At 31.9% G+C, this 15,016-nt stretch overlaps 1 protein-coding gene across 1 annotated transcript; it reads right to left on the bottom strand.

Moving 5' to 3' along the window:
* Window positions 1-564: 564 nt before the first annotated feature.
* On the bottom strand, window positions 565-12,458 carry LOC127724126 (protein jagged-1-like). Its single transcript, XM_052230987.1, has 6 exons — window positions 12,368-12,458; window positions 9,409-9,789; window positions 7,052-7,117; window positions 5,428-5,523; window positions 4,606-4,860; window positions 565-1,162 (listed from the first exon to the last, which is right to left on the bottom strand). The coding sequence occupies exons 2-6, from the start codon at window positions 9,749-9,751 to the stop codon at window positions 708-710; spliced, it is 1,215 nt and encodes a 404-aa protein (XP_052086947.1). The 5' UTR covers window positions 9,752-9,789; window positions 12,368-12,458; the 3' UTR covers window positions 565-707.
* Window positions 12,459-15,016: the final 2,558 nt, after the last annotated feature.

The raw sequence follows: 15,016 nt of genomic DNA, 5'->3' as shown, positions 1-15,016 counted from the left end.
TTTGCACATGTCCTAAGTCAGGAATCTGATGGACAGTAGTTGTCGTTTGTTGATGTGGTTCATACGTGTTTCTCGTTTCTCGGCACTCATACCACATCTTCTTATATCTATATACACTAATTTTCCATGGTGTTATTTTCGGTTGAGTGAAATAACTTACAAAAAACATCATATACCTCTAGATTCTGAAACGGCGAATCATAATGGAAACATTCAAATGCCGAAACAAATTTCTTTGTCCAAACGTTATGTGATACTATTGTGCAGAATTTTCTGTAAATGCAATGAAAACGTATGTATTGAACGACATGAAAAAATGGCCTAATTTGTATAATATCTTCTGAACATTTCTGTTAAAGTCATATGAAACTTCAAATATAGAAGAAATTTCGTTTTTTTTTTTTTGTTTATTAATAGCTTCCAGCCAACAATTCGCTGATATGTTTTCCATATGCAGTTACCTCAGCGTGACCTTTCTCGTAAAAATCGGTGACAATCGGTAAACTTCGGTTTCAAACACGACCATTAATAAGCTGCCATATATTCACAACAACACTGACCAAGTAATATATTTTATTGACGATAATACGATATGCATACGTAACCAATGATAAAATCGTGCACAGAAGACTAAGTTTATGAGATATTCATGGTTCAAGAATTGAATTAACATTATTTTTCATCAGTCACTCGTTTCATATATGACTTTAACAACCATTTACGACGGAACCACATGGACTACATGCATTTGTTGGAATCTGACAAAATGAGGATTTTGAATCGAAAGTTTTTCCCGAATCACAGTGTGATAGCGTTGGAATTCCATTAACACAAGTGTAGTAGATATCGCATCTTCGAATCCTTTCACATTTATAGTTACCATTTTCCCTACCGTTGCAATCAACACCATATCCAATCCCATAATGGTTTATTGGTATTTCAAAAAGATCTTTGCATTCGCCATTGTAAGGTGCCATGCTAGTTGGGCAAGGATTTTCACCAACATAAATGTTTCTTTCATCTTTACATTCAAAATATGTCCCTCCAATTGAAATATATATATTGTCGTATATCCCGTCTGCAAATCCAACACAGTCAGGAGTAAAATAGATGCATAATTTGCATGCAGAATCACAAGTATAGCTTATCGCAAGGTAATCACCTGCATGAATGAAAACATAGACCACAGTAATATACAGGTAACATGAACATTGCTAGCGTATTAAATCAAACTTTTTGGTTATTGAATAATTCAAATCAATGTCTTAAATATAAATTGATGATTTTGCTTCGTTGTTATACATTATATTCCTTGCAAAAGATTATATTTTAGGTTGTTTTGTTTAATCAATTTCACAGGATTTCAGCTTGTTTATGAGAATTTTCAAACGAGGTATTTAAAACCCTTTTACGCATAATATTTAAATGTGTGCCCAAATATTTTTTTCCTCGGTTTTATACATCATAGCTATACAACACAACTGACTAACAAATTCAAACAAATAAATAAAGGCAACAGTAGTATACCGCTGTTCGAAATTCATATATCGATTGAGAAAAAAACAAATCCGGGTTACAAACTAAAACTGAGGGAAACACATTAAATATAAGAGGAGAACTACGACACAACAGAAACCTCAATTAAAATGTGACACACACAGAAACGAACTATAATATAACAATGGCCATTTTCCTGACTTGGTACAGGACATTTTAAGAAAAATAGTGGTGGGTTGAACCTGGTTTTGTGGCTAGCCAAACCTCCCGCTTGTATGGCAATGTTAAATATAACATTAAAATGACAACATTACATGACAGGACTACAATACAAATAAATGGGAGAACATAAAGGACAGATAAACATACGAATAATAGCTAACAAAAGGTACAAGGTTTAAAATTTAATACGTAAGACGCGCGTTTCGTCCACACAAGACTAACAGTGACGCTCAGATCAAAAAAGTTCGAAAGCCAAAACAAGTATAAAGTTGAAGAGCATTGAGGATCAAAAGTTCTAAAAAGTCGTGCCAAATACGGCTAAGGTTATATATCCGGGATAAGAAAATCCTTAGCATTTAGAATAATTCATACTTTTGCAAAGAGTAAATTTATAAAAATGACTATATAATAGATATACATGGTAACACCGAAGTGGTGACTAATTACAGAATAAAAACGGATACATAAAACAAATAAACCAGTTAATCACAAAAAGACAAACAAAAAAGGTGTAATAAGTTTGATATTCTAATTCGTTTAGATCGTTTATTTTCATTTGACATTGACAAGTATCTTGAAGGGTCAGATTCAACGTTCTACAATTCCGTAACTAATTAAGGAAAGCCACCATTTGCATTTTATATTTTGGGGGAATGTAAATTTTCAAAGATTTAGTAAAACAAAAGTTGCATTTTGCGCCTCAAAATTTTCTATTTCTCAACATCTAAACCATTCAAAGGCATATGAAAATAATAAATATGTCGGAAGCGCACCTTTAACACATCACATTGTTAAGGTGCCAAAGAAGATGCAACATTTTTAATTTATTTCATTTTAAAGCCAATATGTCTTTTAATTTATTCAAATATGTGGCATCCGAATTGAGATAACTGTATTGAATTATAAGATTGGCCTTCGTAAAACTTTATTTTGCTGCCGCAAATATCCGTTTATATAGCTTCGCATCACCTCGGTAGCAAAAACTACGTTTAACGAAAGCCAAGCTGAAAGTACACCACTGTCCCAGGTTAAAGGAGGGTTGGACGCTCGCTAACATGTTTAACCCCGCCACATTCTTTTAGTGCCTGATATTCAGGGGTTGTCGTTTGTTGCCTTTGTTTCATATTTGTTTTTCGTTCATTATTTTGTACATAAACTAGGTCGTTAGTTTTTTCGATTGAATTGTTTTACATTTGTCATTTCGGGGCCTTTTATAGCTGACGATGCGATATGGGCTTTGCTCATTGTTGAAGGCTGTATGATGACTAATAGTTGCAAATTTTTGTGTCATTAAGTTGTCTCTTAAATTGGCTGGGGCGTCTGAATTAAAATCAATAGAATTTTCTAATAATTTGTCAAAATGTAGTTATCATCATTCTAATTTCAAAAATATAATACAAAGTATGGGTCACAGGACCTTTTTTCACGTTACAGGTTGTGCAAAAATGTCAGATTTTGAATACATTATGCATTACAAAATCCAATTTTGTGTTATTAAAAGAAAACTACACCATAGAATTTTAAGATATAATGTGAGGAGATATCTCTTATATAGATATAGGAAGATGTGGTATGAGTGCTTATGAGACAACTTTCCATCCAAGTCACAATTTATAAAAGTAAACCATTATAGGTCAAGGTACGGTCTTCAACACGGAGGATTGGCTCACACTGAACAGCAACCTATAAAGGGCCCCAAAAAATTACTAGTATAAAACCATTCAAACGGGAAAACCAACAGTCCAATATATATAAAAAACGAGAAACGAGAAACACTTATGAACCACATAAACAAACGACATCTACTAAACATCAGATTCCTGACTTAGGACAGGTGCAAACAATTGCAGTGGGATAAAACGTGTTAATGGTGCCAAACCTTCACCCTTATCTGAAATAATAGTAAAACATCACAACATAGAAAGACACACTATAAAATATCAATTGGAATGGCTTAACTCAATCAAAAAACGTAGTAACACAAATTAACACACAATGATCGAATAAATTTGATCTATGATACAATGTAAATACAAAGTTAATAAAAATAAGGAATGAATGATTAAAGTTAAAGTATTATACCGCTGTGAAATATAAAGCAATTTCAGAAAAACATCATTTTTGAAAAAAATAACTTTATATTATACACAGGTAAATGAAAATAACATGCTTTCAGATAAGAACAAGAAAAAGTGGGGTCACCGGACTTGCTAGATATTAAAATAGGTAAATTCATAACACTTTCTATTATAAAAATTACTGTATCGGAGTTATCACCACTACTATGTGAGTTATCTCCCTTATGTGGCAATTAGAAAAAAAATTAACCAAACAAGAATTATGTGGTTTTTTTTCAGAAAATGCAGTCGTAAATATGATAAAACACATAAATTTCTGTATTGACCTTAAAAGTCTTTCACATGAATTACATACAACTCTTGCCACATTCCATTAAAGATATAGACCAATTGTTATCTGCTACTTCAAAATCAAAGATGGAAGCAGACACCCGAGCGACCTTAAGCCATCATGCCAATTTTTCTACAATTCTCTTTGAAATTATGTCAACAAACAAATTCCGTTGTTAATGCAAAATAAGATAATACATGTTCATTTTCTGATAAGGTGAAATCGCACCTCAGGACCAAGGTTGACAAGGGATGCCCAAAGTAACACATTCAAAAACTTTGGGCTGCATAAATACCGAGTCATGTCGAAAGTCATACGATCAAAATAAAAATAATACAAAAAGACAGATAACGGGGAAACTAAAGTAAAATCAAAAGATACACAACTTCAGCAGCTAAGCCCTATTAATGTTGATTGATATATGTTGCCGGGCCTTGTTTGCATCAATTAACAGAATTTCTGTTCTACTATACTTACATTTATTTTTTGTTTCATATCTCGATCCGCATTCCACTTCTGTATAATTTTGACAGGACAGAGTTTTCACTGAGAAAAGTTCAGGATAAGGACATTCGTGCAGGTAGGCAGGTCTCAAAATTTGTGGTTTATATGTATATATTCTGTCTTCTTTTGGAAGGGGGGTCAACGCTTGACTGCAGTTATAGAATAGCTGGCATGTATTTGGATGTGGTATAAATGTGTCGGCATCAGCTTTGCATGTTTGGTTGACATCTGGAAAAAAGGATCATTTCAATTTTTGATTAGTTTAATAATAGAAAGTGGGCATCTCTAAGTAGGAAAGGCAAGTTTCGAAATTTGTTTTTTTACACTTATACATTAATTCACGCAAAATACACCTCAAACGAGCTTAAACGTGATACTTACATGAACATTTTCACGTGAATTAAGATTTGCATGAATATCGCATATAATTTTTTCAAGTGAATTTCATGTGATCTTACAAATAAAATTGAATATTTGATCATTTTAATTCAATAAGAAAATAAAGATGTTATTTGAAAACAATTTTTTTAATTGCACCTGATTTTCACGTCATAAACCTTCGTTTTATTTTCTTTGAGATAAATTCATGTGTATTCCACGTGAAAATCACGTGTGTGTTTCCCTATGTGAGAGAGAATTTTGTATATTAAAAGTTTAATCAAATGTAGGCTAAATCAGTTCTCAAAATAATCATTTTAGATTTTATTATATTGGTAAATTTGTGCATGTCGTAAACCAAGAACTAGTATGGAATAAACTCATCGTGAATATTATGATTACAATTTAGGAACCAACCTATTTCACACTTTGATCCAGCAAACCCATCTTGACATAAACATATAGTATTTACGCATGTTCCTCCGTTTTCACATGGTTCTATTACACATGACCCTACAATGAGACAAAAGTTTCATTCATTCAAATATTAAGTTTTGAACGTTTATTTGAACTGTAAAGTAAACTGATTTCATACCTCGTGACATGAAATCAGTTTGTCATACAAAACAACATGAAAACAATCTAAATGAATAAGGTTTGCCTAGTGAAAATAAAGGAGAGGGTAAATATATAATGTTATAATAATATTAGTTAAAAACACAAAAGAAAATCAGAAAATAGATAACACATTATACGAAATACTGATAATTGTACAACAAACAATACACCAAACAAACAGGGTTAGCTCAGGTACCCTGTGCAGTTTAGTATAGAAGTATCCGTTTCTTTAAACTGTTTTTGTCCTCATTCAATTTACCTTCTTAAAATTTCACGCCAGTAAGATAGTCAGGCTCATCTGCAAGAGTCTTTTGATTTAAACCTTTTCCGTCATCTTTAAAGATTTAAATGCTAACTTAACAAGATAATGAGAGTAAGATCTTTGTATTTAAGTGCCGATCATTTAGTTTTATTCACATAAAAATTATGCAACGGTTAAAATAGAAAGAAATTCTGAAAAATTAGATTCTGTGGGCGGAAAAGTTCAACTGATATTGAAATGTTTTGGGTAGATAGAAGTCGAAAATAAACTGAGAACGCCATGGCTAAAAAGTATAAGACGAACAGAAAACATATAACACTACAACACAAAACACAAAAAGCTGGCGGTGATTTCATACCATCCGGAAGAGTAAGAATATTCTGCTAAACAAATGGCACCCGTCGTGTTCCTCATGTAAGTACAAACCCAGTGACAAATCTTAATTCGGAAGGTAACATTCGTAGAAAAGAGGACAAAATTGTGTTTACGACAATATTAACATATCAGTCGTCATCGATGAAACTGCTATTCCAAAACGGTCAACCAACTCGTGATGATGTACGTAAAATTTATGAATGGCTGGTTTAAACTTGACCACTTGTAATTCTTGGATTAATAGATTCCCTTTATAAGCTTTAAGAAAGGAAACCGTATAATTACAAAATCGACCTCTTTCGGAGAATTGCAAAATGTGTTATTATACCACATTGTGTTTGCTTACAAGAAAGTGTGAATAGACATAATGTATATCATTGAACATATTATAAAAAGGATTTAAAAACGTAGTGAAGTTCAATGCTTACTTCAAACTTTGAAGTTGATAATTTTGGCTTATTTTGTGAAATGATATCGATATGATTATATTTTTGTTGCTGTTTTAAACAATTACCCTAGATAATTCTTGCGTTCAGGAATTTTGTTTTTCTTTTAGATGTGTTTTGAAAAATCCAGATAATGAAACCTTCACCAATTGACTAAACCAACTCTGTTATGTATTTATGGAATATATTAATCCTTGTCTACCTCATTCAGGTCTTATTTGTGTCTTATCTAAGGAGCTTGATGGATGTAAGAAAAATAGCGGCAGGGACAAAACATATCATTGTGTTAACTTAAAGTGGTAATCTAGTAGATAACTGTGGTTAGTGAAAAAAAACATACCAGGACTGTCGATTGTTTCATTATAGCCGTTGTCACTAGTCACATTGCATTGTGTTGAGTCTGTATCTGAAAATTAGATTTAGATAAAATTGAAAAAGGGATAATTAATATTTTTTTATGCAGCAAATGTTATTTTATAAATATGTAAATGTTTGACTTCACGGCGTCTCAATATCACTACTATTCTGTCGAATATTCCATATATTCACTTATGTTAAGGTGGCATTATTACAATCATGTTCCTGATCTATGCTTTAACAACCATAGAATTGATGCCATTCCGGTGAATGTCTCGTCCTTGAAGGTATCACCAGCCATGCATTTTGTATTTGTTTCAGTCTTCAAACTGTCATAAAAGTGCTCCACTGATAAGTTGTATGTAGAAAAACTGGTATTTTGCGAAGTTTTTACAACCACTTGGTTTGGTAAAGTTCTGGTTGACGTGTTGTCACCGAGGGTATCATTTTTTGAATTGTTTCATATTTTTCAAATCGGGGCCTTTTTATAGACGACTATACGGTATGGGTATTTCTCGATGTTGAGGGCCCTACGGTTGGCTATTATTGCTTACATCTACTCCATTTGAGATTTGGTGTATAGTTGTCTCATTGGCAATCATATCACATCTACTTATTTATATATCAACCATATTATTCAAACTGGTTCGTTTTCAATGCCTTCAAACTTCGTATAGAATATAGTCCTCAAATAATTTTGATACAAACCCCACTTATCAGTCTTATGTATACGAAAATAGCGGTTAAAATTTCAAAGTATAGCAAATTATTTTTTAATAGCTGTAACTCTCTTTTATATATCATTTTAGTCTGGTGTCACCTAAGTTAAACAAAGGTATGCAGAAAAACATATTATTTTTCATTACATTGCGTTGTACATTAGTTGAGGAAGCTTATATATGAGTTATATTATAACGGTATCAGGAGCAGCACAGCCGACATCTTAACTCTCTACTACATGTGAGTTTTGAATCATTCGACAGGTTATACACATATGAATCGAATATTGTCGACGAGTCTGGTGTAAATGGTTTTGAGTTGATAAGCTAAACATTGGTTTACTTTCTTGATATTTAACTTAAATTCTCATGTATGATTCATAACATACTAAAACGTATATCAAAATTATAAAAAGTCTAAAACAAACAATTTACAATGCATAGGCTTGATGATATGTATCAGCATTGTGTGAGTATCTTAGTCCAGACGCCTTTAACAAACTATCAAGGATAACCCCGGAAGACTGGCGATGGTCAAATAACTCGAAATAAACATAAATATAAATAAATAGCGAAATCGTGCAATTGGATTTATCTGTTAGATTTCATATTATAGTCAGTCAACCAAATGGTTTACTTTTGTTTCCAATCCATGTTGGCATTCTTTTTCTTTTTATAACTGAACACTTCTATTATTTCACAATGTCACTTTCATTAATGATTGAACAAAAAATAATCAAATTTTGACTCCTATCTAATGCCCCTTTAAGATGCATCTTTCCGGGTTTTTTTTAATGGTTTGAATAGTTATCAAAGGTACCAGGCTTATAATTTAATACGCCGACGCACGTTTCGTCTACATAAGACTCATCAGTGACGCTCAGATCAAAATAGTTAAAAAGCCAAACAAGTACAAAGTTGAAGAGCATTGAGGACCCAAAATTCCGAAAATTTGTGCCCAAATACGTTCAATGATTCTTTTATATGTACTGATTAAGCTGTTCTTATATTGTACAGTTATACCACTTTCCCAGGTAAGGGGAGGGTTGGGGTCCCGCTAACATGTTTAACCCCACCACACTCTTGTATGTGCCTGTCCCAAGTCAGGAGCCTGTAATTCGGTGGTTGTCGTTTGTTGATGTGTTACATATTTGTTTTTCGTTCATTTTTTTAACATAAATTAGGCCGTTAGTTTTCTCGTTTGAATTGCTTTACATTTGTCATTTCGGGGCCTTTTATAGCTGACTATGCGGTATGGGCTTTGCTCATTGGCGAAGGCCGTACGGTGACTTATAGTTGTTAATTTCTGTGCCATTTGGTCTCTTGTGGAGAGGTGTCTCATTGGCAATTATACCACATCTTCTTTTTATATTTACTATGGATTGGTGATACTGAATGAAAATAACATTAAGAAAATACTGGACATAAAAAAGATAACACAAACTCCAGCGAAAAAATTAACTAACAAATTATAAAACATTGACCATCTTATAGTATCTTGAATTTGTTAACACTAAATGTAGTGTGGTTCAACATGTTTCATGTGCGCCAAATGTGTCTTTCTATGCCATATGATAGAAACTCAAATTACCATATAATTACCAATTTGTTATACACTTACACTTGCCCTTGTTTTCTGAATAAAAATGTTTTGTTGCAAAGAAGGTGGCAGCAGCTGTAGCTCCTGCTGAAATCAAGATGCAACACATTATAAGAAATATTGGCCTCAGTAGAGATTTGTTCTTTTGATGAACTTCATTGTCTGACTGATTGGACTCCGCCTTGAGTGTTGATGTAAGAATTATATAATCGTGATTGAAACCGTCTTTTTCTGGAGATAATTGATCATAATCGGATTTGTCGACATTTTCAAGACATTCGTCGTATACTACAGTATCGGATAAGTCAGTTAGGCCTCCATCGACGACATTGTTTACATAACCACCTTGTTGTACTGTTAACATCTTGCAAATTGTCGTTATTTCTGTTTCGAACAGATAACCTATAGTATCAAAAAATGATAAGACTCATTTGTATATTTTTGGCTAAATGAAGGGACCAAACATAATAATAATACTTTCATTCAGAAGCAATACAGCTTATAGAATACACTTTTTTACATCAAATTTTTAAATGCATCAGTGTAATATTAATAATAATAATTATACAAAATACACATATGGCGGAGAATGACAATAAATTCATATGATAAATAAGGAATACAACTACAAAATGTACGTATTACGGATTTTTTCGATGTTGAACAAAAATTTACCTGAATTATTAAGTTCTTTCACATTGTGAACTGATAACAACTGTATAAGTTTAAAAGTGGATGGTTTTTGCCAATAATATTTCTTAATATATTGTTTTCTTACATCATTATATCTATTACATTCTAAAATAAAATGGTATTCGTCTTCAACAATATTGCTATTGCACATAGTACATAATCTATTTTCTCTATCTACATTGTAATATCTGCCTGTCTCGACATTGAGGCTATGGGCAGAGATACGATATTTACATATATAAGGTTTATATATTTGATTAACAGGTCTATCTAAATAAAATTGCAATATACCTGTGTCATATATATATAAAGTATACATTTAGATGAATTGTTAAAAAACGCATTAATATCAGTGATAAAGGTATCTTTCATTCGTTGTTTTAGCTCATGTATAAATATATCAACATTATTTACGCTTTGGTTTAGCCATACATCATGAAAACCATATTTGCATAAAATATCTCTGACTGAACATGCCCAATTCAATTTGTCTTTGGGTTTTTTAAATGAACTCTTCAACATATCTTCATAACATGCTTTTAATATACAGTTATCAGTATCTAATAACTTAAACCAAAACTGAATCATTTTGCTTTGTCTTTCATAATACATTGGGTAACGTCCCAATTCACAGTAAACCTTGTTACTAACAGCAGTGTTTCGAACATTTATAATTCGATTTAAAAAATACAAATGTACTTTTATCTATATCACCAGCTTTATGATTACCTCACACTTCACAGCTATAATTAAGAATACTAAATACACAAGTATCAAATAAGGACAGTAACGTTTCACAATTATAATAATCATCATCAACAATTTTACTACATAAAGCAAAAACAGCCTTTCTACCTTGATTGGCTAACATTTTTTGTGTATGTAAAAAGCTACATTATAATTAATAAAGATACCTAAATATACAAAATTGTCACATATATCAAGTTGGTTATTATTTAAAAACCATTTTCTTGACTTTTTACACTACCTCTATTTCTAATCACGGCAACTTTTGCTTTAGACATATTGATATATAAACCACATTCCTTTGAAGAAGAGTTTACAGCTTTTATCATATTTTGCAAATCATTATGTTCTCGCTAAATAAAACAGTGACGCCTGCCTACATAAGTAAAAATAAATTTAAAGATTTCAATTCATATGACTGACAGCCATTACTAATTAACTCTACTTCCATATCATTAACATACAATGAGTATAATAATGGAAATAAAGATTCCCCTTGCATCAAGCCAGTATTACATTCAAAAATATCTTAAATTTTTCCATTACACTTTATACAAGTTTTTAATTTTGAATACATAGATTTAATTACAGTAAGAAGTTTGCCAGTAACTCCACATCTAACTAGTCTAGACCACACAACTTAACATGAAAAACACTATCAAAGGCTTTAATATAATCGATGAAACAACAGTACAAGCGTTTACCCTTTCTTAACGACTTAGAAATCAAAGAATGAAGACAGAAGATGGCATCAGAAGTGCCGTATCCAGGACGGAATCCAAACATAAAGGAGCATTGCAAAACATATTGATCACTCTATAATATATTTTTAACGTCATCATTTTTGTCTGTTGAATTTGAATTACTAGATTTAATCATATGTACTAGTAATCACAAACAAAGTATTCAAGAAGCGGCGGCATCATTACTTTTGGATAAAAAGTTATCTTATGAGGAAAAGTAAAATCACAAAAATACTGAACTCCGAGGGAAATTCAAAACGGAAAGTCCCTAATGAAATGCATTTTTTTTTTTCAATTTGATTATCAATAAAATAATTTCATGCATTAAATGAAATATAAAACAACACTAACGGTTGAGTAACGTACCCACCGTACCTGAAACATACCAAATTAGGAAATCTCCAATGAGACTCATCAGTGGAAATCTAATGTGTTTTGTCACTTAACCGTGTTAATTCTAGTATTGAATCCCTAAGCAAAAGATTCGTATGGATCGGGGGTTGCAGTCAAAGTTCACTTTAATTTGCTAAAAATGCATGTTAAGTAAAATTGTAACGTTAGGGGTCATAAAAACCGATAATTCATTTATGTAGCGATATCTCAGTAAAACGGAAATAATTTCTCAAAAACAATAATTTGAACAAATAAACAAGCAAAAAACACATTTATATTCACATCACATTTGTAATTTGAACAAACGAACAAACAAATATATGTATATTCACATTTATATTTACGCAGGTATAAAAAAAATTATTCAAAATAAATGAAGATAAATTCCAATCTTACAGTTTTACCTTGATAGCTAGAACATCTCCAATAATTTCCTTTATTATTTCATATATTACCCTAGACGCATACTTTTAAATATATTCAACTGCTCGTCAATAAGCATATGTGTTGTATTTTACGAACTGATATTTACCAAATTTAAAAACTCCATAGAATATTAAAATATTATAGTGTCGCACGGATAGAAATTTAAGACATTTCATTGACGAAAATAGATATAATTTGAAAGGAGTATTAAATGAACAGGATGTCTGTCGGATACATAAACGTCAAATGATAAAACTAAACACGGATTTGGAATATTTTAGTAATACGAAACCACACAATTGAATGTTGTATTTGAAACTTTTAAATACCAATTGACAAACAATATTTAAAATGCACAAATAGATATGTGGTTAGATATTTTTTATGTTGGTACTTGTCTGCTTAATCGTTATTGATCACGTAATTTTTTAAAGGCTAGGTAAACTTTGCCGATACATTTTCAGTGTTGTTGATTGATTTCCGAACGATCGACAAACAAGAAGTTGCTGCACGGCAGATGTAACAAATGCTTACCCGCTACAAAAAGTGACTACCGGGCAGATATAAAAATTGCTTATTTGCTTCGACTAGTCATTATGAAGGTGAATACAAAATATAAAATTATTTTCTTAGTAAAAAATTATCGACAAACAGGGAGTGGCTACACGGCAGATTTAAAAGTTGCCTACCTGTTGCAACAGTATGAAGTTGCAAACCAAATGTACTGATTCCTTATCATACAACCCAGATTGTTTGACGAAAATTATTTACCAAAGAATGGACGAAATCCAGCCGTTACTATGATGTGAAACATGATATTAAACTTGGCGAAGCAGATTATTATATGAGCAACAGGAAACAATATCATCATGATCATCACACCAATATCATCACACCAACATTTAAACCTGCGTAAAGATATTTTTGTGGCCCAGCAACAAAGATTGATTTTGATAAATTGTTGAAAATCACAGTTATACGAATTTTTTTCTAAATACCTTCAGACATTGGGCTATTTTTTTATATGTATTTTAACCATGATGAGTTACTGATCAAGTTTAAGTTTCGGTCTGCATTGCAAATTTTGTCGAAATTACGGACTTTGAACTTTGATAAATTGTTGAAAATCACAGTTGTACGAACTTTTTTCTACACGCTTTCAAAATTTGTGCTGATTTTTTATATGTGAATCAACCATGATGAGTTACAGATCATGTTTATCGTTCGTTCCGCTATGCTGATTTTCATGTCGTTTCAGATCTTCAGTACATCCACTTCTTGTTTGCTGATAGTTTGAAATTTGACTACTCGTTTTCATCAGCTTGAACTAGTATTGGATTTGAGAGCTCGGTACTATCCATGCATGTTGGTGTCCACATGTGTTGTTGAAGTTGCAGATTTTTCAACTTTTTAAGACGTGCCATTCGTGTCGTTCCAACACATATAATTAACTACTAATATTTTGTTCATTAGTTTCCTATCATAGAAGAGTGTAGCATGGTTGAGAGGGACGACATTTAATAAACTTTATAATACTCCTGTTATCGAATAATAATGTTAAACTATTAACCAAAAAGATAAAAAAAAATACAACTGGAAAACAGGCTTCTGACTAGGTACAGGCTTTAAAACATCAAGAGGGGTTTAAACTGTTTGTTCAAAGCGTTTTGTGTTTGTACCGGCAGACTACGCATGTAACAATATGGTAGTGACACGACATAAATACTCAACAGAGAGTCACATGGTGAATAGTCATGTCATTACCACATGTCAGTTTAATGCATCTATTGAACATTTTCAGGTCCCTTTTATGTATGGGTTACCTCAATTACAATTAAAAGACCTTCAACTATTGTTTCATCTTAGCTTCAAGTAAATTTCGAACTACAAATCTGTCTTACCTTTTTACTTTGTGTAGTTCCCAAACATATGTTTTTTTAATTTTAGTTTATTTATATGTTTTGGTGTTTAGTGTGACGTCCTTTTTCACTGAACTATTACACAATTTTATTTAGGGGCCAGCTGAGGACCATCTCCGGGAGCGGGATTTTCTAGCTGCGTTGAAGACCCATTGGTGGCCTTCGGCTGTTGTCTGCTCTTTGGTCGGGTTGTCGTCTCTTTGACATATTCCCCATTTCCATTCTCAATTTTGTACTGGCACTCTGATGAAATGATAACAGTCTATTTGACAACATTCATACACGATTGGTTTAAAAAGGTAATTGACATGATGTAGGTTTCACTATGGGCACCCATTTTAACCCTTTAATACGAACTTGTCACTTTATAATTATGAATCATAGTTAATTGCAAAACTCATTAAAATTCCTACTAAATTACAATCTAATGCAGCATATAATTTAATGAGCAGTTGTACAAACAGTAATCACAACAATACTGACATGCAAACTAAAAATAAATAGATAACAAAATTATAGATGCTGTGTTCTATATTAATCTAAAGCATGTAAAAATCAGATTAATAAACTTTTGTGTAATAATGGTATTTATCAAAGGTTGAATTAAAAAATAAATCTGCAGACTTTTCTGTAAATGGGATGAAAACGTATGAGGTCAGAGAAAACATAACATATGTACATTTTGTTTATCATCTTTATATTTCAATT

This window comes from Mytilus californianus, unplaced genomic scaffold, assembly GCF_021869535.1.
Source record: "Mytilus californianus isolate M0D057914Y unplaced genomic scaffold, xbMytCali1.0.p SCAF_14, whole genome shotgun sequence".
NCBI lineage: Eukaryota > Metazoa > Mollusca > Bivalvia > Mytilida > Mytilidae > Mytilus > Mytilus californianus.
This window is presented reverse-complemented; position numbering and strand designations above follow the sequence as displayed.